The 25,323-nt window shown below is 38.5% G+C and overlaps 1 protein-coding gene across 3 annotated transcripts; it reads right to left on the minus strand.

The window, feature by feature from the left end:
- Positions 1 to 1,399: 1,399 nt before the first annotated feature.
- On the minus strand, positions 1,400 to 24,222 carry LOC120799066 (FYVE and coiled-coil domain-containing protein 1-like). 3 transcript variants are annotated; one of them, XM_040143929.1, is made up of 18 exons: positions 24,149 to 24,222; positions 23,381 to 23,464; positions 22,815 to 22,921; positions 21,692 to 21,817; positions 19,524 to 19,630; positions 17,625 to 17,768; positions 15,295 to 15,391; positions 11,452 to 13,884; positions 10,615 to 10,707; positions 9,375 to 9,493; positions 8,938 to 9,105; positions 8,577 to 8,717; positions 6,954 to 7,162; positions 6,647 to 6,782; positions 5,969 to 6,073; positions 5,277 to 5,487; positions 4,114 to 4,223; positions 1,400 to 4,016 (listed from the first exon to the last, which is right to left on the minus strand). In XM_040143929.1, the coding sequence occupies exons 2-18, from the start codon at positions 23,439 to 23,441 to the stop codon at positions 3,941 to 3,943; spliced, it is 4,443 nt and encodes a 1,480-aa protein (XP_039999863.1). In that variant the 5' UTR covers positions 23,442 to 23,464; positions 24,149 to 24,222; the 3' UTR covers positions 1,400 to 3,940. The 3 variants fall into 3 exon arrangements, with proteins under 3 accessions (XP_039999863.1, XP_039999862.1, XP_039999864.1); XM_040143928.1 differs by lacking the exon at positions 24,149 to 24,222 and adding an exon at positions 24,028 to 24,135; XM_040143930.1 differs by lacking the exon at positions 24,149 to 24,222 and adding an exon at positions 23,661 to 23,949.
- Between the last annotated feature and the right edge of the window lie 1,101 nt (positions 24,223 to 25,323).

The following is a 25,323-nucleotide window of genomic DNA, read 5'->3' on the forward strand; positions in this document are numbered from 1 at the left end:
CAACTGACAACTGTAAACCTTAAGACAAATCATTGAAAAAACATGCATCAATGCTATACAGTATGTAATCGTTATTGTGTACGGTTTTAGCAACTAGTGTACAAAAATATCAGCATACTTTAATGTTATATTCTAACAGGAAATTATACATTTGACTTTAGCAACAAACGATTTAACTTTTTCCAGGTGAACAGCACACTCAAAAATCCACCGTAATTTGTCCGCATACTGTGAGATTTGCGAATACTTAACCTTTTCACTTTTCCTAATGAACAAGCTACACACTCAAAACCTGCTTCGAATTACTATGTAGTATGGAAAATTGTGGGAAAGCAGCTCAGAAAACGTCTAAGAAAACAAAAAGTAACTATTACATCATTGGAAAAACATTTTGATTTTTACTTGAGAACTATAATTGGCAGTGATATTCTGCAGTTGCAGTTTGATCGACATGCATTGTATCATTCCCTCTTAATGTAAAATGTTGCTGTTTTTTTGTATATAAACTGCAAATACAGTATACTGAGATAATTAGTATATGTATTTGAACAATTAGTATGGTAGTGGTTCTGTGAAACTGTACTTATGCCATGTTCATGTCATATGGGATAAAGGGTAAAGATGGGAAAGATTCCCATATTGAGCATTTACATCATCAGGACGGGTGTATGATCATAGCTGCTCGCTTGAGGATTAAACCACTGTGCACTGACAATATAACACCATATCCATTAAATATGGGCTTAATTGCACTGAACAATGGTCTTTGGCTGTCCAAAGACATCCATATTTGTTTGGCTTTCAGTTACTTCCATATCACCGAGAGTTTTAAGAAACACCCGGGCGTTATTTTAACAATGCAGAGAGAGGTGTTAACGGCTAGCTGTAGGTCGCAGAGGCTCGCTGAGGAAGAAGCGCAGACCTCCCAAAATCTCAACTGCGTGTGAAGACCAGCGAGAGGGGCTGCTTCAACTGTCGGGAGGTGAGTTTGAAATGGAGGGTGAAAAGCAAACATAAATATGTATTGTGCAAGTATAAAGGAAACAGACAAGCCAACATATGCAGCCCAGAGAAGCCTAGTTTCAACTTGAGGCAGATGGGAGAGTCAGGGGATAACCGAAGTCAGAGGGATTCATCTGTCTGGGAAAATGAATGTTTCTACAAAATTTCATGGCAATTCATCCAGTAGTTTTTGAGATTGATTTCAGTCTGGACAAAAGTGAAGGACCGACAGACAGGCAAGGTTGCTAGTGTGGCTAAAAAGACAAAAGTGAGAAGACACCATAACTGTATCAGTGAGCTCTTTTGTATCAGCATGCTCTGACAGGGACAAATGGTATCACACACTATATTAGATATGCAATAACTGACCAGCACTGACAAGCAGTTATCACACAATCCTTATTTATTTGTCCAAAATCTTAAATCCATTCTATTATAAACCTTTAGTATGTAAATGACATTTCAATAAAACATTGTCAACAATCATTTACAGGTCAGAGAGTCAGGGAGTCAAAGCTTCCCTCCGGCAAATCCAGCTGTAAACGTCTACAATCACACACTCAATAGATACAAAGGAAAAGTAAACCATTCATCAGCTGGCACAGAGGCTCATGGGATGCAGACTGACAAAAAGCCCTTTCAAAAGGGCATTGTACCGCAGTCGTGCTGCAATGTCTTTAAACAATAAAATAGACTAATATGTTTTCCCCAATATATTTGGCAATGTAACTTACTTAAATATGTATAAAAAGTGAATTTCTTATAGAAAGGAAACGTCTTCCTCATGTCAGTTATGTTCAAAATGTAAGTAATAAAATAGTTTTAAAATGTTGGAAGACACTTTGGAATTTCTCTGTTAAATAATTAACAAGTGTTTTAGTATATTTAAGTCAGTATAATCAAAGGATCAGTTCTAAGACACTCAATAGAATATTATTGGTTGAAAAAAGATCAATTTCAACATTTAACTCTTCAAGTAGGTCCACATTGGACAACTTCAAGTAGAAAACTGATTTTTGGATTTGTATTATTTGAAGCCTAAATGCTGAGATTCGAACCCCTTTCTGTTTGACACACTGCAAAACATTACACAGTAACAGTAAAGAACTGTACTGAAAAACAAACATCTCTTTCCATCTAGAAAAAGCAGTCTATAAATAAAAAGTACAATTTTTTTCTTTGTTTTTCCAAAACAGATGTTAGTTCTTCATCTAAAGGCATTATGCATCTTATGAAATGATCATAACCTCGCTAAATTTAATGACAAATTGTCACTGTTTGTCAAAACATTAGTGATGATACATATTAAGGTCAAAGTAAAAGCTAAATATTTAAAGCACTGAAGCTTGCGTTTTGATATGTGCTCCCTCTTTTAACCCTTCGAGGGTTAAGTCGGGGAGGCATGTGCACATTCTTGGTGTTTACATGCATAGAAACCACATTCTTCTCTTTCTTCATCTACAATCATTGGAAACCCCGCACTGAATTAAAGCCTGTTTGGTGAAGACAGTTAAAAGCGAAAGATGTGTCGGTAACCGCAGCTTTTGCAGAAGTCCTGCTTCTTCCAGTTAAGCTTTATCATGATTGCAACGCAAAAAATAAAAACTTGTAATTTTTCTCACAGCTGAAAAGGCAACAATCATATAGATGTGTGAAATAAGCATGAACGTTTCTCCACCCACAACAGATTACAGTGCATGTTTTGGACACAGATAGTGTGAGGACTAAGCTTTTCCACCCATAACATAACATAAACACCCATTTAAAGAGTCGGTTAGATGAAATGGTTTGTTAATGGTATGTTTAAAGAAAGTAAAACAAATTCTGTTAATATGAAAGCTAGAACTAGGGTTCTAGTGATATTCTTCTACTTACACTAGTTTATGCAACTAAAACAAACTTTACTCAATAAATTCTTTGCATGAGTTGGGATTTTATCTCAGGTTGTCAATACCGAGAACCACAAACTCCTCAACTTTACTTCCCACAACACTTTTAACATCAATCAACTCCGTAGTCACGTCTCATTAACAAAATATATTCGTCAGCCGTCAGAGATTATGGTAACTCACCCTTAAACATCTCTGGGTGTATTAGACCATTGTGAAAAATGCTGAAAATCACTGAGCAGGACTGACTTATATCAATACTGGAGTGTCGTATTATTTTTGAAGTAGCGAGAAAGTACCTTGATTTGACACGAACTCAATTCTCATGATAAGTCAAAATCAGACATTTCTGTCTGGTTCTTTTATCCATAAACGGTGTCTCTGATTTTCCTTGAAAAGAATAAAATCATGATGGATTGCTGATATCACAACACAGAATTACACACACCGTGATAGAGGATTTTAACCATTTCACTCACTCCCAGTGGGACATTTGTCTGTGTGCAGAGAGAAAGCCATCCCAATTTAACAACAGTGGTCTTCAGGTGAGGCGATTGATGGGAACAAAACTTCATTTACCAATTTAACCTCAGGATGAAACAAACTTTACTTCTGCAGGGATGCATTAAAAACAACCTACACCTGTAGATGTTGACAAACCTGTAATGTATGTTCAAGTTCTTCACATTCAAATATGCGACAGACCTCTATTTATCGAGTGAAGCTAAACACCCTTAATGCTACATTCAAACTACAACGTCAAGCTTTTATAAAAGGTAGTGCATGCTCACATTCACTCGTGTAACATTGTTTTACTTCATTGTTTTTTTAGCCTTTTTTTCAGCTTTCCCATGATCAGAATTCATCTGATGTGAGCTAGCAGCAAGCTGAGAGAGACGTTTTTAAAATGCCAGAACCTTTCAGTGAGGCCGATGAACCTCAGTGGCCTCCGACCCAGTTGCCTTGAAATCGTGCACATGAGCGTAGAGACCCTGAATGAATGTTTCAAAAGTCAGTTTTACACCTGCTTATGCTCCTTCCCGTCGTGCTCAGAGGAGGTCAGTCCCATCGTAGACCACAGGCTTGTCGAGACTCAGATGATACAGCACTTTCTTTGAGATGAACCTGTTTAACAGGAAAGGCAGAGAAATTTTTTTTAACAAGCACACGAAGACCTCGCATGAGACAAGGAGTTACTGAATTACGGGACAGGGTGACTGACCTGGAGAAGGAGTTGTCAAAGATGAGTGTGTATTCTCCAGGGTTCCTGACTTTCAGTTCCCCCTGGATTGTCTCTTTGTGGGAGTTACAGCGAGTCAGTGGGATCAAAACCTACAGAGAGCAGAGGACAGAAATCCTGGTTGACATTTATAGTTAAGGTGGAGAAATATTTCCATACACATTAGGTACGGATCTGAAAGGGGGAGAGAATGAAAAGAGTAGGCAGAGGTGGAGGTCGATAGCACTTCATGGAATCTGTATCCAATTTTGAATCCCTTATCAAATCTTTTCAGGTAGTCTGTTCAGTGGGGAGTGAGGACACCAACACTCGCTAAAAAAATATCTACATTTTTATTTCACTCAGTTTCAAACCTAAACCACGGAGACTCTGCTGTACTTTCACCACAAACTGTGTCACTGCTATTTGACATTCATTAACTCCTGACTCATTTTTCCTTTTGCTGCAAGGAAAAAATTGCTCCTCACCGGGTGGGCTGAAGCTACAGAAGTAAAAAACAACACAGTTGAAATAACATTAATTTTACTTTATCATTCAGCAAATATCAACTGAAAAAATAGATTTTTCTGCATGCATAATGCAGAAAGCGTTACCATGTCGTCCTTCTTCAAAAATGCCACGAGTTTGTACTTAACTATGAAGCAAGATTAGCATTCATTTGGAATCATGTTTGTGTCCATTCACATTCTTTTAGCTCTGTTTTTGGTCTCTACCAACCCCTGAGGGAAATATCCGCCTCTTTAGCTGCTGAATACTCCACTATGTTCACCTACACTCTCTGTAAGTTCATCACTTCGGGTGACCCTTTTCGCACTGTTACACTGTTTTCATATTGTCATTTAATTTTGTTATTATAAAAATATTGATTATGGCCATATCGATCACTGTTCAGTCAGAACAAGACAGTGTCGCTGAGTAAGCACGTTTTAACACGCGTTGTGTGTGTTTGCTTTCTTTGCATATGCTTGTAGTGTAAAAGGGAAGCACAAGATTTAAGAAGGGACTCGTTGGCCGTGCAGCTTAACGAAATCCGGCTTTGTTACCAATTCAGAACCAGATCCAAAATTGAACCAGCAATAGGAGCCCATCCCAAAAAGACGGTATTGTGCAAGTGTGTTTCCTTTATACACATCCCAGTGTCTCACCTTGGCCTGCTCCAGCGGCGTCTCTGTGCTCTCCCTGTAGACCACACTGAAGGCGATGCTCTTGGGTTCAGAGGTGAAAGTCCAGGTAACAGTGGGACCAGGACTGCTCATGGTGATGGGGATGGTGCTGTAACAGCTGGACTTGATGAAGAGCTCTCGGGAACTGTCCCCAAACCCTGAGATTTCATTGATGGTGAAGTGTACAGAAAGACTGCAGCACAGGGCAAAAACCGGGACACAAGAAAAAGTAAAAAGTATTCACTATCACAGAAGTCTAAAAAAAAAAACCCATCGAGTATTCACATCTGTTAGTTCCTTCCATGGCTTCAAAACTTCTTTGTTTGTTTACCTCAAATGTACTTGTTTAAGTTTCTTTATTTATATAGGCTATAGGTAAGCTCAGTAATTTGACATGATGTTGCTTTGTTTGACAGTGTTAATTTATTGTATTTCTTGTTAGTTCTGTGCGGATGGCACTTGTTAAAGCCATGTAGTTTGTGTGGTTTCCTTCAACACACAGATTAGTTTCATGTTTCACTTCCCATTTTTGGATTCAACTTAAAGTTTTCTCCAGAGGAATTATTAAGAAACTTGCTCAGAGAGTTTAAAACTATATTAGTATAATATATAAACAAAACACTGCTGCTTTCAGAGTTTTCTGGTGTAACTCTCACTGCATGTGATAAACTCACGTCAGTTCTCCAGACTTCAGCAGGCAAATCTCTGCATCCTGCACTGCAGCACTGAGGTCCTCAGTGTCCTCTGATGTGATGTCTCCTGCACTGGCACTGCTGTTTCTAGAAAAAGTGACAGATATTTTACATTTAAACATAATTTACGGTGTATCAGTTTTATGGAGAATTGTTTTCACTTACACATTTAAATATTGAAGTGGGGATGAATACTTCAGAAAAAACTTTGCTGTCCATCACAAGGCAATGGAAATTTGTCTGACGTGGCTCACAAAGTACACAAAAATGACAACATATGTATTGTACAGTGCCAAATGTGCATGTGTTAGAGTACTAAGTACAATTAAAGCTGAACAGAAAATAGAATTAAATTATATGTTATTATAATTCATTTTTAAAGATACTTCTGAGTTACTTCTCACTACTGAAAATATTTCTGGTTTTCTGGCTGATTCCTGCAGAATTAAACTGGAATAGACTAAATAGTATGTTTCAAAGGTGGCATGTTGTGAAGGAGGCATGTATTTAATCAGTTTTGTTTATGTTTCTGTTGTATCTGATACACTGTTGTATCTGTTTAGGTGTTCATCTCTCATGTTGTGGTGTATGATCTCTATCACTGACTCTATGTGCTACAGTCTCAATTCCCCTGTCAGTGACTGCATGCGAGATACTTACAGTTGTGCTGCCCCCTGCTGTCCATGTCCAGGAGAGCAGGCAGTGGCAAAAGAGAGGGAGTCACTGACCCCGCTCACTTCTTCCTCTGTGATGATGTCAAAAACACCATCGTCCTGTTTGTAACCTTCATCTGTTCCTAGAAAATAAACAACACCTTCATGTTTATTACTGCATTTTCATTGTACTCTTACTGTACTGTACATCCCATTATCAACACACTCTGTTTTTCTAAATCAAATGTACAAATACGTTATAATTTGACAGATTAGTCCTGAGCGTGTGTTTATGTTTTTGTGTGTTCCGTTACCTGAGACACCAGTCACCGCTCTCCCAGCCTGCAGCAAACGGCTGAAAGGTGTCCCCGGTGTGCTGTTAGTCACTTCCTCCTGTGGGTGGCGCTCCACTACCGCACTGTGCTGGTTATAACAGTCCCTGCAGCAGCGCTCTCTGTTGCCGCCCTGTTGGGTGCTAACTGTGTTGCTGCAGCAGTAGTAGCAGAAGGGACGCCCACACAGTCTAGGAAAACAGCAGATCCAATGTGATGGAGATGGATAGACTGATTAAAATGGCTAATTATTTTTGAAATGTTATATTGTGTATAGAGGATTAATTAGAATGTAAGTAAGTAAAGCTTTTATTGCTGCATGTTTCAAATCAACTCCTACAAAGACCTTTTTAATATTTTAACTCAGATAAAAAAAGACAATATGTAAAATACAAACACATGGACAAAAGGAAATCAAAAAATTTCTATTTTTACAGATAATTCCCAATGATAAAAGCACATTTAAAAAGCCTTTTAATATTTTTACCTATGAGATTTTGCAGAAATGTCACAACAGTTAAAAGTACAGTCAACTTCAGTTTTCAGCCTTGGGATAGCCAGAAATAGTGACGACCTGAGTGTCCCAACAGTGATGATGAGGGCTAACAAGTTTCTAATTGTAAGTAGTCATTGTGTAAGACAAATGCAAAATTTCTGTAAGGCAATGGGAACCCAGTGAAGACAGGCTAAAATGGATATAATGTGGGATCTATGGGTCATTTTGGTTAAAATCTTTGTTATTTTCACATTTATGTTGTTAAAGCTGCCCTTTTTCCAGTCTTACCGCTTCACGTCAATCATTGAATGAAATTCATGATTTTCAAAACGCTGAATCCAACTCTCATTTTCTCAAAACACTATATACATTTCTTGTTTCTTTCACATAGAATCCAAATGTATAAATACAAATATCTTAAGATGATCCAATGATGCACTGAGTTGGAATGGATTACATTGTTTTTCTAATAAACCCTCTAACCCCCAGATGTCTTCATCAGCACACTGTTGAATGTTTCATACATAGGGCAGTAAAAAGAACTGGTGACAGATGATTCTTTAAATTGTTCACCCTCAAATTGTAGTGCAACTCATTACGTGGTGTCAAATTTAGTTTACACGTGCAATTCATGTAGCATTTTTGCTCAAACACTTATCACTACATGGAGTGAGACTGAGTTTTACATAGACACCACAGTTCCTGAATATGGAGCTTTGATGGATACCATTCAACTGGCTGTGGTGGATGTTTTACTTCACTATAATGTTACAGCTGGTAAGTCTAAATGAAAAGTGAAATACAGAAACAAAATATCACAGGCTTTCAGTTCCAGTTGACTCTTTTGACGTAAGCAATGACAATGGAAAATGTCATTTTCGTGGCAGTAGTGCACCAGTTGATGAATTTATTTATGTCTCGTGTAACACATTATAAACTGATGCATCGATTGCGTTCAAGGTTTCGCGGCAGTGTTTCCAAACATTTGCTTTAGCAATCAAGATAAACTGTCATTTCACTGCTAGTTTAAAAGTAGTAGCACTGACGGTAGTTTTATTGGTTGTCATAGAGATGTGTGAATATTTTTATTAGACAGAGGACCATCTGACCTGCAGTTGTACTTGCGAAGCCACCAGCTGAACTGACTGTGACAGCCCAGACAGTAGTTCACGTCTCTCTCCGTCTCCTCATCCCGCAGTTTCTGCTCAAACTCCAGGGCATCTGTCTTCTGCCAAAGTGCATCTTTCTCCCTGCAAAGAGCCACATCAAGCATATTTGTATAAGCACAAAAATCACACGTTATTTTGCAGATTACACGAGGTCGGGGGTATGGTTGTAGCCATTGGAAAACAAAAACCCCAAAACATTAGGCAACGAATCTAGGCATCGTGAGTCCACCCTGCTTTGAGCATATTTCACTGAAATTGACCAGACTAACAAGAAGAGAAAGTATGTGAGTAATGTTTATACCTGATGAGTTCTACAAGTCTTTCTTCCAAATTGATTTTGGTGCGGTAGAGGTCATCGAGTTCAGCAGCCGTCTTAAGATCAAAGCTGTGTTTGTCCTGTGTGACTCTCCGAAGATTTTCACTCATCTCCTGACAGGTCCGCTGAGCTGCTGCTAGACCCTCCTCAGACCTGCATACATACATACATACATCCATACGAAGGCTGATTCATGATGCAGTTTGTCCAAAATATATGAGACTTCTCAGGTGACTCTGATTCTCTCCATAAAGTTGTTATTTTTAGGCTTGGATTTTAAAAAACAGCAAGAACAAGAATTCCAAATTCCTTGAAAAGACATAATTAATAAAAAAATAAACATTGTGATCTAAACACACAAGATTTTTTTCACTGAGCATTAATTTGGTCCAGAATGTGCGATTATGAATACAGTATCTCACCTTGATAAATTCCCCTTCAGATGGATTATCTCGTCTTCTTTCTGCTGGATGATATTTTCAGACTTGGCCATCTGGATGTTTTTCTCCTCAATCTGTTGGCAATATCTCTGATTCTCAGCCTGCAATCAGCACAGCAAAGCAAGACATTATTTCTGGTTCTTTGTGATTTATGTTTGTGACCATAATGTTATGATTACTCCACTTGCCAAAATACACAATGTAACTGGAATTTGCATTTTCATTTATCAATCCCAGGCATAAAAGATAAATGTACATGCACTTTGTTGGAGGCTTGCTATTTCAATGTTGTCTGCATCATCAGGCCATATTTAACATGGTTACATTTCCATGTCCAAAACTACTTTGGATGTCCAGTAAAATCACTACGCCAGCTCTTTGACCACAATTTAAAACCTTCCTTGGACAGCTTGAGTGATTAATGTTACCCTTTAATGTCAAAGTGGATGCAGCTTTCTACAAAGTGATGTAAATTATTTAGAAATATAAAATACAAATTTTTTGTTTACATAAGTGTTCACTGCCTCCAAGTCAGTTTGGCAGCAGTTACAGCCTTGAGCCTGTGAACAGGTTTCTATCAGCTTTGCACATCTGGACACTTAAATCTTCAAAACTGCTCAAGCTCTGTCAGGTTGCATGGGACTTTTTCGTCACACATGTGACCAAAAATCTGTCAAGGGCAACTAAACATTTTAATTGGTCGCACTGGTGCACATGACATTTAGCAGGTCTGTCTTTCTGTGCGTAAGTGTGTAGCATTATTTTTTTTCCCACCCACATTCTGCAAAGACCTGCCCATACTCGGTCTCTGATTGGCTCTGACCCGGATATTCCTCTTCACTGAATGTGAGAGGGGAAAAAATAATAAGGCATGTGTGTGCTCGCTGTACTCCTCCTTGAGTGACATTCACAACCTTAAAACATACCAGTAATTTAAAAAAAAAAAAAAAAAAATACAAGAGAACTATTGTTTGGTTTTTCGTCAAGAAAAATGCTGCAGGGCCTGTTACACCTGTAAAAAGGCCAAAAGAGGTAATGCTTAAAATGTATTATTGCAGCACCAAAAGCTTAAAGGGGTGGTGAAAAATTTTAGGTGCATTTAAATTATGTGCTGGTGCACATAAATGAAATATTTAGGCAGACCAGTCAAATCAAAGCAAAAAGCCCTGGCCTATGATATACTGTAGTACCAAACTTTGAAAGTAGCAGGTTATCCTCGCACCTTGAGCTCTCTGAGTTCCTTCTCCAGATCAACCACTTTGTCCTGCTCAGTCCTCAGCTGTAATCTCACTTCCTGTAACTCTTGGTTCACACTCTGGACGAGAATAGAAATCACAAATGAATAAAACCGATGATTTAGCAAAAATGGTAAAAATCCAGACATTCCATCAGATTTGATAACCATCCACAGTAGTGCCCTGATATTACCATTACATTGAACAATAAGGCAACATGTTTATATGCAACTAAGTAACTAGGCTACACAGACAAATTAGGCTATGCAGGTAATCAGAGAATGTATTTTCATGCACTGTAGTAACGTGGTTACTGTAAATCTGCGTATACATGTAGCATGTATACATGTAATCAGATTTCTCCACAGAGACTAAAGCGTTTCTTCACAGCGCAAATGTGTCTGAGTTTTAAAAAGAGTCAAATGTTTATGTATGAAAACTGGCTTATTTAAACTTCAAGGAGCTGCTTTTTATTACTTTTATTTACAGTCGGACTTATGACATGTAATGATCTCTCCTTTCATCCCGCCGCTCTATCACTTGCCCTGTCTACAGCCTTTGTCGTGCACATGTATTCTTGTATACAGGAAATCGGTTTTCTAATCGACTCTCTACATGGCCAAGAATCGGCATTCCCCATCTACCTGGAGAAAAATCACGTTTCTCTTATCCTCTACCCTGGTGTCGAAAAACCAGGTTTGTCGTTTACATGACATGCAAGAAATCCCCTTACACCAGGAAACCAAGGGTAACATGGTTACTTAAGTGCACGTGAATATATTGAAGCATACAACATTTATTTGGTTGACTGGACTGTGTCTAACCTCGAGCTGGCTAACATAGCTCATGGCTTGGCCGGTCAGCTGGAAGCGGAGTGCCTGGATCTCCCCCTGGTTTGTCTCCTGCACAGTATCAACATCCTGTTGGGCCTTGCTCAGCTTCTGAGGCTCCTGCTTGGTTGCCAACAGACCCTCATTATGGAGCTGATTGAGGAGTTGTTGGTTCTCTTGTCGCAACTCCTCCATGCAGCTACTCAGCCTCTCGGCCTCCTGAGATGCCTCGTCCTCCAGCTCTTGCATCCTTGTTGATAGGCCCTCCCAGCGCAGACGGGCCTCTTCGTTCTCAGCGGTTAGCATACAAACATGTACACCGAGCTCAGCTGTTTCGGTGTTGGCTCTATGGAGCGCCTCCCTCGATTCACTGTTCTCTAAACACAAGGTTTCGTATCGCAGCTTCAGTTTATTTAGCTCCTCTCTGGAGGCAATCACCTCCGCAGCCAGACCTGCTCGAGCCTGAGCCTCACCGTCTCGTTCACGGATAAGAGCCTCTTCTCGCTCCCGGGAGCGAAGAATCTCATCCACATGCCGGCGGTTTAGCTCCTCCACCTGGGCCCTGAGTTGTTCTGCTAAAACACGCAGGTCCTCTCTGGAGGCCTCTGTCACCTCCTGCAGGGCCTGTACTTTCATCCTCTCCTCAGTTCCGGCTAGAAGCTGAGCCCTGAGCTCCACCACCTCTTCCCGGAGTCGGCGCACCTCCCGTAGGTTGAGCTCCAGTTGAGCCTCAGCTATCACCAGCCTGAACGGGGCCTCTTTGGTTTCCAGTGAGGAACTCTGGTGCTCATCATGAAGCTTCTGCATTTTTTCATTGCTCTCCGCAGCTCCCTTTTCATCATGCAGCTCTCCGGTCCTGCTCTCCAGTTCCTCTGCTCGAGCCTGCAGAAGCCCACATTTAACAGTTTGGTCTCTGAGTTTAGTCTCAGTTTCCTGGAGTTTTTCAAGTAACTCTGCTTGGCTTCTTTGGGACACTGTAAGGTTCTTGTCCAACTTTGCAGCTTTGGTGGTGAGTGAATCCAAATCCTGTTGCGTTCTTGCTAACTGTTTCTTCAACAATAGCTGAACCTCAAGAAGTTCCCTGTTCTCATGCTCTAGCTTCTTTAATTGAGCATCTGACACTTCCTTCTGGACAAGTGCCTTCTGAACAGTATCCTCCAAATGCAGGTTTTCATCTAGAAGCTTCTTTTCCCGGGCCTCCACACACATATTTGCAGCCTCTACTCTACCTTTTAAGTGCTTCTCAGAAGCCCTCAAAGAAGCTAGCTGATCTAACAAGGCTGTCCTGCTCTCTGTCAGCTCTGTAATGCTCTCCTCACTCTTCTTTACTGTTTGGAGTAGCTTGGTGTTTATTTCCATGAGACTGCTGCATTGAGTTTTGTAGTCCTCAGTGTTCTCAGTTTGATCACAGGAAGTGACTTCATTATCAGTAAGTCTAGAGCTCAGACTTTCTTTCTCAACATTTAGCTTCTCCACTTGCTCCTCTAAGTGTTTTATTCTCTCTGAACTAACAGCTAGCTCTTTCTCTCTGTTCTTTAGAGTTTTTCTTAAATCCAGAACCTCAAATTCCTCATTCTGGCTACTACTCATGCTACACCTCTGCTCTACCTCCTCCCTCTCTTCCTGCAGTCTTTTCTTTAGTTCCTCTGCCTGTCGTTCTCTGCACTCGAGGGATGCTTGTAGATCCTGAAGCTGGGCTCTGAGGTTACCCGTCTCCTTCTCTTTCAAGCTCAACGCACCCTGAATTCGACCGACGACGCCTTGGAGCTCCTCCAACCGTTTAAGCGCCTCCTCCCGTTCGTCATGGGCTCCAGCTTTTACTTCAGCTAGTTTCTCCTCACTGTTTTTCAACTCTTCGTCCTTCAGTTTGAGTTCCTGTGATAGACGCTCAGAGTGCCTTGCCCTGTCTTCAGCCTCTCTCTTTGCCTCCAGCCTCTCCGCCTCTGCTGCCTTAAGTTTATCCAGGAGTTCCTGGATCTTCCATGCTGAGTCACAGTAGCTTGCTGTTTGTTGGCCCTTTTCTTTAAGAGCTTCATCCAACTTAGAGAGAAGCTCCATATTTTTGTTCTCAGCAGCTGTGAGTCTGTCTTGAAGTTCACTGTTTATTGCTTCTCTACAGGTGTGAAGGTGATTTGCTCTCTCCTGATTACCTGCTTCTTGGTTACTTTGGGTTTCTGTTGATACTGAGTGACAAGAGGACTTCTGAGCTGCTAGCTCTCCTTGAAGGTCTTTAACAACACCTTTCAGCTCAGCAGCCTCTTTGCCTAACTCCTGAACCTGTACCAGAAGCTCCTGCTGTCTGAGCTCAGACTGGTCGAGCTCAACGCGGAGATTCTCTGCAATGCTGCAAGGAGAGGGCTCCCCCAGTTCACCCAGTTCACCAAGGAGACTGTGACTCAAGTCTGGAATTGGAAGAAATTCCTGCGCCTGGCCAGTGGATGGAACAAGAGAGTTCTGGTCAGATGCTTGAAACAGTTACATTTATAAAAGGTTATGTGGAAGAGTATGTACATTTGTTGGCATAGGTTTGGCCACCCTTGGGAAATGATATATTTTGTTTACATTTGAAGTGAAAAAAAAATAAATACAAGCCAGACCTTAAAATGGTTATTCTTAAAATGTAAATACAACATACATTTTTATTTCATGAGCTTTAAGGTAATTGTGGATTGTGCAGAATTTATATAAGTCCGTCAGAGTAGGTCAGTACTTATTGTATTATATGTATTTAGGAATTTCCACCCACTCTTCCTGCAGGTCAGTCCAAGTTCTGAGATATTTTTAGGCTGTTTTACACACACAGCATATTTAAGATCTACCCAGAGATTTTCAGTAATGTTCAGCCAATTCAAAAAGCCTCAGAAACCAGCCTCTTTTCAGTTTTAGTTTGTTAACTGACTGCAGGACATTTTAATCCAGAATTTGCTGATATTTAGTGGAGTCCGTTCTTCTATCTTTGCCACTGGCTGCCACAGAACCCTAAAGCAGACTATTTACACACCCATGCTAAACCGTTGCCAAGTTGTTCTTTTCATCAAATGTTTGCTCCTTTTTATCTCCAAACATACCTTGGTGATTGTGGCCAAAGAGCTAAGTTTTAACTTCATGTGTCCTCATCACTTGTTTCCAATATTTATCCAGATGTTGCTTTGCATACTTCAGATGTTGATTTTTGTGATGATGTCAAAGATAAGGATTCCTTCTGATGGCTCCTCCACATAGACCTTTTGTGCATCCACACTGAATAATAGAACAGTTCACCACCACTCCTGTGTCAGCTAAACCCTGCTGTAGCCCCATTTCAGTCATATGGAGGTTTTGCTCTGACTTTCTGACCAGCAGACATCAAGTCATCTAAAAGTTTTCCTGGTCTTTCACATCTTGTCTTGACTTTCACAGTTCCCCTTAATTGCCATTTCCTAAAAACATTCTGGCCAGCGGCAATTTCAAGATGGAAGCACTCTGATATCTTTTTTTAGCCTCCCCGGCTTTGTAGGTGTCAATAAGCTTCCTTTTTAGGATCCTCACTCAGTTACTTAGAGGAGCCCATGGTTGTTGAGAGTTACCACAGGGCCTGAAGAGTCAGAGAATTTAAGTCAATTTATGCCTAATGAGTTAGCGAAGTTCTCTGTGTTTTACAAGTAGCAAGGTGCCAAAACTTTTGCACATATGCCACAAGTTCAGTTTTTTTTTTCTATCTTTTAAGCTCATGAAATAAAAAGAAACTGTGCATTAAGAATTGAAGAAAAGGCTAATTTTTTTATGTCTGTTTGCACGTCATTTGCCCAGGGGTGCCCAAAGTTTTGCATACAACTACATATTGGTATGTGCATGTACCTGTGATTGTGAATAGCTGCTAACCAGACTGTTGATGCTGGAGCAGCGACTAGGAGGCTTCCACAGGAAAGCTGGTGAGGCTGTGCCTAATGTACGCCTTTAACACAATGAGTTACCAAATATTAAGAACACCTGATAAATAAAAGAAGTAAGACAAACATGACATCCAACTGACTGAAAAAAGACCCAAAACAATCTTAGCACAAAAGAGTAATTTAAGTTGACAGAATCAAGTGTTAATGTGGCTCTATGGTAACACTTTATTTTATGGGTTCCCTAATTTCCTAATATTTTCCATGGAAATTTCCTGGAAAGGATTATCTAATTATACAGAAACAGACACAGATACTGACACAGTACAAAAACCAAGAACACACAGATTAACTGAGTGTATAAGAAACAAACAGGATATTAATTGGGCGTCATTTACAAGTGGCTGTATTGTTTTTGGAGGAACTTCATTAAAAGATTTGCTAAAAACCTAATGACTTAACGACTGGAAAAATTGATCAAAATCAATGTTGAACACATATATATTAATCTCTTTGTTAGAAACACTCTGTAGTCACTTATTTAGGTACACCTGTACAATCTAGTACAATCTAATACGACTGCTCTGCCATAAAGTCTACTTTTATGATAAATGACACAGTAAGAGGTGTTCATTAAATTATGTTTCAGCCTTGAGGTCATACTTGTTAGTGACGGTGTTCTGGACTGGACTGCGTTATATTCAAAAGTGTTTCTATTAGTATACCTTCCACATGTGAGTAAATAGTAGAGGCAAAACACTAAAAAAACACATCTCAAAACAGTGTGATCCAGTCCAACACCATATTTAACTATAACCTCAATAATAAACAGATAATTGAATTTACACATTTCTGACAAGGTGGCTACGTAGTGTATATGTTATCTTACCTTTATTCCTGAATATTTATTTATTTGTTAGAAAAATATGCTTGCCTGTAATTTACATCTAAAGAAAAACAAATTTTACATTTCTGGATATACAGCTGACTTCCTCTGTACTGACGTTACTTTGTCAGATGAAGGTTATGCTACCAATTAATTGAAATTAATAAAACAATTTTTTAATCGAGTACCGTCAGCATTTTTCCTTTAATAAGCACCAAATTACACCATCCTTTCCAAAAATTTTCTCAAGAATTTACAAACACATGTAACTACTTTTCAGTTTCTTTTAGAAAAATATTTGAAAACGAAAGGACCTAAAATATAGTGTTACCAATATTGCCACATGACAGTATTTTCTCAAGCAAATTGCTGAACAATTTCCATACCCTTGTTTCAAATGTTCAATCAACTTTTATCTATTTAAAGTAATAGTTAGGAGTTAAATGAGTTTTGTCTGTTGATGAAACTACTGCAATAACACACCGAAACTTAATATTTTTGATTTAAAATTCACATGAAATTAGGTCAGAAACTTGTTTTAAGAATAAGTTTTAGTGGAAGCTTCTCACATGACAGCTAGACCAATATGTTGTCATACACTATGTTAAAAATTTCTGTTTAGCCAGTTACGATTAATGTGAAAAACCAAAGTATATGTGTTTGTTTGGTTATTGCATCGAATAATTTCAGGCTGCCATTGGAAAATAAAAAGCAGAAAAAATATTCACCCTTAAGTAATTGCTAAAAAGAAACTACAAAAAACACAGAGGGTGTACACAACATCATACAGGCCAATGTAAGTCAATAAAATAGCCCTCAAAAGCAATTCTGCATTTGTGAATGATGTCATATTTATTTTTGTTTATAGTGTGTGTGTGTCAGATGTCGATTCAACCATTTTCAGGTCATTTTTCAGGCCACAGTTTGTGTTGTAAGTGTCACTGCATTGCATTCTACAGTAGGATTTAAATAATAATCACGATAATGTGATTCAATAAAACAATAACGCAAAGTATGATTCTAAAAAACTGTGTCCATCGCCTGTAGAGTGGCTGCAAATTGATGACAACGAAGTGAAAAGTTTTGGCAAAGGTGTTGACGCGAGGAACAGCGATCAACGCTCACACACTGTCAGCACCCACACTGTCGACATTCACATCATCTTATCAAGCCAAAAAAAAAAAGCTGTTAATGTGCTGAGTGATCAGATAATGAAGTTTTTCTTCACATTTTGATATATCCAATGCTGCACCACAATTTTACATCAGATGCACTAAACTGGTGTGTTATTTCGTTTCTTTATTAAGTGTCTTTGTCACAACACAACGCCAACAATAAATGCAACACCCACAAACAAGGAAGAAAACTGCAGATTGTAAATGTAAACAGACAACTGTATTTGTATTTGTTACCTTGCAAAGGCGGGCCAATCTGCATCAAGGTCGTAACCTCTAGCTGCCACATCAAATTGGATCTGGTTGAGCTCGTAAAGATGGTTGATTATGTCAGCAGTGAGGTGAGACTTGAGGAATGGACTCCGGGCATAATACCAGTCACTGCATGGGAAGAATACAAACAGCAAAACATAAAACTCAATAATATATAAAGTACACACACATATGTTTTACTGGATGCAAAACCACGTTTATAAAGTTTGTTAAAACAACGTGTTTGAAGCTCATGCAGTGCCCTTTATGTTAAGATGAGGTAAGATAAGATTTAAAAATCCCATGCAGGGAGAAGTGACAGCAACAACATGAAGTACAAAAAGAGACACAAGTATGGAACAAATAAAAGCATGAAAAATAAAGATAAAAAAAAAGCACTACATACACCATAGACAGACTGTTAAATATGAACTGTATTGACACCACTGACACTGTACCAGAAAATGTCTGTTTAACACAAGGCTTGTTCACACACTTTAGCAACAGTAAAGTAAAAGGATGAGGAAGACACAACATATAATTAAAGGAATAATTCAATATTTTGGGAAATACATTTATTTGCTTCCTTGCCAAGAGTTAGTTGATCGTAGCATAAAGACTGGAAACAGGGGAAACAGCTAGCCTGGCTCTGTTCAAAGGCAACAAAGTCTCACCATCAAACCAAACAATGACCTCTAAAGGACACTAATTAAACCATTGCGTAAAAACGACAACGGCTTTGGTTTTACAGGGGTTATGTTCCGAACTATTCCTTGGCTGGGAGCACTGACTTCCAGCAGTCTTGAATCGCTTCAAGGTTCAGGAAACCTCTAAAACCCATCACATTACCCTCCTGCAACAAACTGCAACTTGACATTTTTATACTTCAGTTTTTGTGCAAATTCATTTTTCATGAAAAAAACTAGACTAAAACTAAATGAAATTAACCTTTGAAAACGAGAACTATGACGAAATGTAAAACATTTTTTGTCAACGAATAAAAACTGAATGACAAAATGAAAGATGAACAAAAAGACAATTGAACCACTGTGACTACTGTTTGATTAAAATACATTTTTTGTCAAAATGACTAAAACTAAATCAAAATCAGGTGCTAACATTAACACTGATTAATGAACTGCAGAGTTGTTAGAAGTCAAATTTTGTTACCTCTGGACAGAGCCAGGCTAGCTGTTTCCCCGTTTCCAGTCTTTATGCTAAGCTAAGCCAACAGACTGATGGCTGGAGCTTCATATTTAAGGTACAGACATGAGAGTTATATTGAGTTTCTCTTCTAACTTTCGGCAAGAGAGTAAATTAGAGCATTTACAAACATGTCAAATTATTCCTCTAAATACAAAAACTGCAATTGAAAGAATGTAGTTAGATGGTTTCTGTAGACTGTGTGTGATTGGTTAGCCTGTACAGCAAGTTTTGCCTTACTTGGCTAGAGGTCTCACACACACACGCACACAGACACAGACACAGACACAAAGAATTGTTTTGAGAGAGACATTATGCGATTGAATGCCTTTTAACTTCACCTACTATCCCGTTTTCACCCCAAACTCTCTTGAAATAGAAATGTAAATCATAAAAAGCCATCCTGGTTTAATAAATCAAATAAAGCCAAAAAAAATTAACATTTGGTTGGAGGAAAGACAGAGGAAGTGAGAGGCAACTATAGGAGTTTGGCTATGTGTCTGTTTTTCCCCTGTAAAAACAGAAATAAGACAGAAATCAGGAAGAAAGAGTCACGCTTCCTATGAGACGATGCCGTCAAACCATTGCCAGCGTTTTGAAAACACGACATGTCTAGGCAACATCAAGAGGGCAAATGTGGAGAAATATATAATGTGTGTGCGTACGTCTGTCTCCTCTGACCTTGTGACCTTCTGGTTTATAAGACACTGCTGCAGCGTGTCTGCAAGGCGTTGGTGAACGAGTGAGTAGCGGATGAACGCCCTTCCTTTCCCCAGCGATGTCTTCAACTGAGGGTGCACAAAAATATTCACTTTAGTGTACATTCATACACAGACCTTACCTCACTGCCATGTGAACTGACCACACTATTTATGTCCTTGTATAGTCTACAGTGTCTTACAGCTCAAACTATTTAAAATGGTTCCTACTTCCTGAATATTTTCTATGTCAATGTAACTACAGAGGACATTAAAAGGCTATTCTTTAGATAAGGCTGCAACTAACGATTATTTTCATTATTGAATTATCAACACATTATTTTCTCTCTTAGTCGATTAACCATTTAGTCTGTAAAATGACAGAAAATGGGCAAATAAACTGTCAATCAGAGACCAAGATGGTACTTTCAATGTCTTTATTTTTCTGACAAACAGTTCAAAACCAAAAGATACATTGCCTACACTGATATAAAACATATAAAAGCAGAAAGTCCTCACATTGGAGAAGCTGAAACGAGGGAATGATTTGGTATTTTGCTTGAAAAATAACTAAACTCAAATCAAAATAGTTGCTACTTATCGATTATCTAATCCATTAATCAACTAATATTAGCTCTAATTTTAAATTAACGCCATTGTGAAACTACGTTTTGTTAAAATGTGTCTCGGCAAAGAACATTTTAGGATCTTTACATTTAAAAGGTCATCCCTGCCTAGAAACTATGTAACCCAGACTCTTGAATACACCGGCAGATGGAGGGATTTAGGTAAGACAACAGACTCACAGATCTACTATTAGGACACCAGATGGAGACTCCCTTATGTCTCTGCCTGACCAGAAAGAAACAATAAGAGCAAAAGAAGAGCAAAAGTAATATTTTAAGTAAGAGTTTTCCTACAACTAATTGGCTGTTATCGACTGAACTATGTTACTTTTGAAGAACATCATACCGACACATGTAAATCCCTAAAGAAACTATAGGCCAACTATATGTTTTGCCAGTGACAAAAGCTTCCATAACCATAAAAAGAGGCAATTGTTCTTACTATGCTTATATAGCAGGACTTATTCCTTAATTTGCTCTGTCATGCTAAAAACCCTAGATAATGGAACATAGCTAAAGCAATTTGTTGAATATTTGATAGGTTGAGACAAAGAAAATTAATTGGCAACTATTGTAAGAGTCAATTTATTGGTTTGGTCATCTTTTTTGAGAAAAACATTGAACATATGCTCAAATGTGAGGAATTGTTGCGTTTTTGTCATATATGATAGCAAATTGAACACCTTTGGGCTTTGGATTGCTGGTTCGAAAACAAGCTATTTAGAGCTGTCATTAATTAATCAATTAATCAAGATAACAATCTGTAAATGAATCGAAAACCCCTAAAATGCACCGCCTAATACACTGCTGTACTACAATATAAAAAAAATCTATAATAACACAATGAGCTGGCAGACACTGAAGAAAAGTCACTTTCTTCTTGACAACCCATATTTCCATTTTGAAAGGATCACTGAATAGATTCACATCAGATTATTAGCAACTTTAGAGAGAAGGGCAAAATGACTGGTTGATCGACCTCACGTTAAGATAATTTGTCAAGCAAAAATGCAAAAAATTTACGTGTTCCAACTTCTCAACTGTTAAAATTTTCTGCATTTCTTTACCATATACTGTCTAACAGTAACCTGACTATCTTTTGGTTCTATACTCTTGGACAGACAAAACAAGACAATCAAAAGACTCTGAGAAAACATAAAGAGCATATCAATCAGGTAATTGGGAAAATAACTGGCAGATGAAACAAAAATGAAAATAAGAACGAGTAGTATAAACCATAGTATGCCACTACATAAATACAAACTAGAACTAATTCAACTACAGCTATTTCAGTATGAAGCTCACCACTGTGAATTGCCAGGATAGAAGGTGAGGAAGAAACAGTACAGGTGGTGCAGGTGTGAGGCAGCAAGTGAATTGGCAGCACTGAGTCCTACTGTACCTGACTGACCAGAGGATTACTTACATGGCTGCACAGTCACTGTGTATTTGTGTGTATGTGTTGCATGCCATGACAGGGCTGAATACAAGAAGAGTGTGACTGTGTGTTGCACAGCAGGATTACCTCAGGGATGGACTTAACAAAACGGATGCCATCGTTAGCTCCCTTGATCTTAATCAGGCATTCACAGAAGTAATCCCAGTAGTCTTTCCTCTGGCCAAGAAAGGTTGTCTTCTCTTTCTGGTCAAACTAAGAAACAAACGCCACCATATTATAGCAATGTCCTCAGCAATGTGGATTGTACAACTTGTCTGTCTGACACTATACTATACATTAAAATACTTACTAAGAACTTTAGTAAAGATTTTAGAGAAAAATTAAAAAGTCCCTCTCCGGTAGAATTGATCACTACTCATAGATAGAAGAAACCTATGATGAGGGGTCGTAAGTGCTTCACTTTAAGGGTCCACAACCCAGAAAGAATGGTCTAGCGCACTGGTCCCCAGTGTTTTTAGCTTGTGACCCTTTGTAGACAAGCAATGCTTCCTCACTGCCCCCTTGTCCCATATATTTGAGTTGTGAAAAGTTCAACCAAAAAAATGATGTTCCCTTCTCAGATTGCTTCATTTTAAGAGTTTTCTTGAGAACCGAAAAAGTATAACTGAGATATAGGTTAAGAACATGAAGAAAAACATTTGTTATTTCTTCTTCTTCCCTAACTTATAAATCACCTCATGGCCTCTTAGTGGTCCAAAACCCCAAGTAGGAAACCACTGGTCCAGAGGGTCTGATGAGCATTGTTAGCACACTTTCCAATTCCCAGTGGATCATCCAAACAAACTAAAGTAATACTTTGCTGATTAAAGTTTTGCTGTAATCACTGATAGCTGCTTTGATATCATTGGAGGTGAGATTACAGCTGAAACATTTAGTCAATTATGCAATTAGTCAATTGTCAGAAAAATAACCTGGGACGATCGATTAATCTTGTAACTAATTTTTCAAGTAAAAAGCCACACATTTGATGGTCATAGTAAACTGAATATCTTTAGGTTGTGAACTGTTTTTTGGACCAAAGAAGCAACCTGAATACATTACAACTGGCTCTGATGATGGTCACTTTTAACTGTGTTCTGGCATTTCATAGACCAAATGATTAACCGATTAATCAACAAAGTATGTGGCAGATTGATCGATAATAAAATATAATTGTTGGTTGTGACCCTAGTAGATTTGGCTACCCTACCTGTAGCAGGTATTCTAGTTTATAGAAGAACTTGTGCAGGTTGGCGCTGTCATCAGTTATGGGTTCACCACACTCCCTGTGTTCTTTACTCAACTCCAACACAGCATCTAAACAATACAGTGACAGTGTTATTAACACACATACACACACACACACACACACACACACACACACAAATATCAGCTTACGTTCTTATGTACACATAGAAGGCAAAAAAAAAAGTAAAATTTGCAGTTTTTTGCTTCCACAATCAGTCCTAGATCCTTATCAGTCACAAAACATTTCCTGTCTAAAAACTGTGACAAATCTAAATGTTGCAGTTATTCTGGGAGCAAGACACTGTAGCTTCTACTGTTATTTTTGCCTTGATATCACCTGTTTGGTCCATTTTTCTTTTTTTTCTATTTTTTTTTTTCTTTTTAAATTGTGGAACCTCTTCACTTCTACGCCTACTTCAAAAAACTACACCTAAAAACGTGCGGCAGGCCACACATAGAGCAACACCGTATACTGTAAAGACACATATGTTGTTTTATGTTGTCTGTATGTGTGGACAGCTTAATTACCATGCAGATCTCTGATTATCCTCTGCAGTTGATTATCTCCAACCGATGAGCAGGAGGCCATTTTGGGGAAAATGTCAGGAAATTCTGCATGTAGGATTAAAAAGGAGAAATTTGAATTAGTTTGCATTTTTTCATCAATGTCCTCATGACATAAACACTGTCCCTCATATTCCTGAATTTTCAAGAATATGCCAAAGCTGCTACCAGTGGGAGGTAAACATGAAAATAGTGCTGCCCTAAATTAGTTTCCCCCCTTGCTGTATAAATCTGAGCCTCTTACATTATAATAACGCAAAGTGCTGGCCACTTATGGCCGATGAGACAACTTTAATATTGCTCCAAGATGTGGCACGAATTTGTTCAGATGACACACTGAAGAAACCACACGAAGTAGCCAGGTTAGCAAAATTTGCCTGTAGAGGAGGTACAGCGTTGACATCACGACGACAGGTGAAAGCGTATCACTGTTTGCGGCAACAGTGTCCGTATCGGATCTCGCCGACACGAGGCTTGTCCGCTGCCATCTACGGCCGTCATTACAAACCAAACACGCTGACTTCTGTCACCCTTCGAACCGTTCTAACATGCCACGAACCGCGACGTAAACATGGGTTTATCAAACCTTGCGAGTGCTATGTGACATGCACCTGCTCTCAGCGCTTCACTTCCTGGTCTCAATTGATGTAAATTTTCGGTTACAAGCTGTCGCGGTTTGGTTGTACGGCAGAACATCTTAGTGTTAAATAAACATTTAAATAATAAACGTACTTGATGTGTGAAATTGTCCAGAGTGTCCAGTTTCTGGGTGATACAGCAGAAACTTGCTAGCGCTGGGGGCGGGCACTGGGAATGATTGACAGGTCTAACGGATAAACTGGCACCAGCTTCTGCTGGGATCCGTCCTAGTTTGGTTGAGAGACAAATGGTAAATAAACAGAAGACTGAGGCGTGTGTCCTGCTTTATTAACCTTATATTTCATGAAATATAATATGAGAATATCTATAAAAAGTCATGTGTCATGTCTGACACTCTGTAGTTTGTGGTGTTGTATTGCGTGTTACGTTATACCGACAGGTGTTTCTATTATTTTGTCCACACTATTTAAATCAGTGAGGGTAGGCTAAATAACAGAAACACCTGTCTTTATAACGCAATACAGTTCAACAGCACCACAAATTTAATTTCAATCATTTAATTTCATCAACTGATTATAACAGAACTCAGAAGTTTAACATGCAAATCAAAGATAAAGTAAATTAATGGATGAACACATAAAATGAGACAAACAAACCAAAAAACAAACATACAAACAAACAAAACAAAAACAAAAAAATAAAATTTCGAAGCCTTTTGGCAAAGTCGCTTCCTAAATATTTAAGATTCTCCAGGAGGCCTGAACCAGAACCGACCTAGAGAAAACTGCCTTTGCTGTTAGTGCATTGGTTTAATGGGATAATTTTCAAATTTATTCTTATTTGTTTGTTTTTCGTGTTTTCTTGAAGTCTAATGGGAGCAGACCTTCGGTGCAATGGTATAATGAGTTTATGTTATCTTTTATATTGCCTACGCTACATTGTTTTTTTTATACTATAGCACTAAAATGACAAGTCTATTAATCAATTAGTTGAGCTGCAAAAATTACTCACTGACTGTTTGGATAATTGATTAATCTTGTGGTTCATTTATCAAACAAAAATTCCAAAAATTGACAAGTTCCAGTTTCTTAAATGTGAGAATTTGTTGCTTTTCTCAGTTTTATATAATTGTAAATGAAATATCTTCTGGGTTTGGACTGTTGGTTGGATTAAACAAGAAATCTGAAGATGTCATCTGAGGCTCCGGGGAATTTTGATGGATATTTTTATATTTGGTGAAAATGTATAGACTAAATGATTAATTGATTTAAAAAAAAAAAGATCAGTTATTTATGAAAAAAAAGATG

Source organism: Xiphias gladius, chromosome 14 (assembly GCF_016859285.1).
Source record: "Xiphias gladius isolate SHS-SW01 ecotype Sanya breed wild chromosome 14, ASM1685928v1, whole genome shotgun sequence".
NCBI lineage: Eukaryota > Metazoa > Chordata > Actinopteri > Istiophoriformes > Xiphiidae > Xiphias > Xiphias gladius.

Excerpts from the sequence above, each read along its gene's own strand:
- LOC120799066 (XM_040143928.1), bottom strand. The coding sequence starts at position 24,112 with ATGTTCTGCCGTACAACCAAACCGCGACAGCTTGTAACCGAAAATTTA. Across the intron at positions 15,392-17,624 it reads GATTGGCCCGCCTTTGCAAG|GCGTACATTAGGCACAGCCT; the intron begins GTAACAAATACA and ends ATTGTGTTAAAG. Across the intron at positions 5,488-5,968 it reads CTGAAGTCTGGAGAACTGAC|TCTTTCTGTACACTTCACCA; the intron begins GTGAGTTTATCA and ends CCTGTGCTGCAG.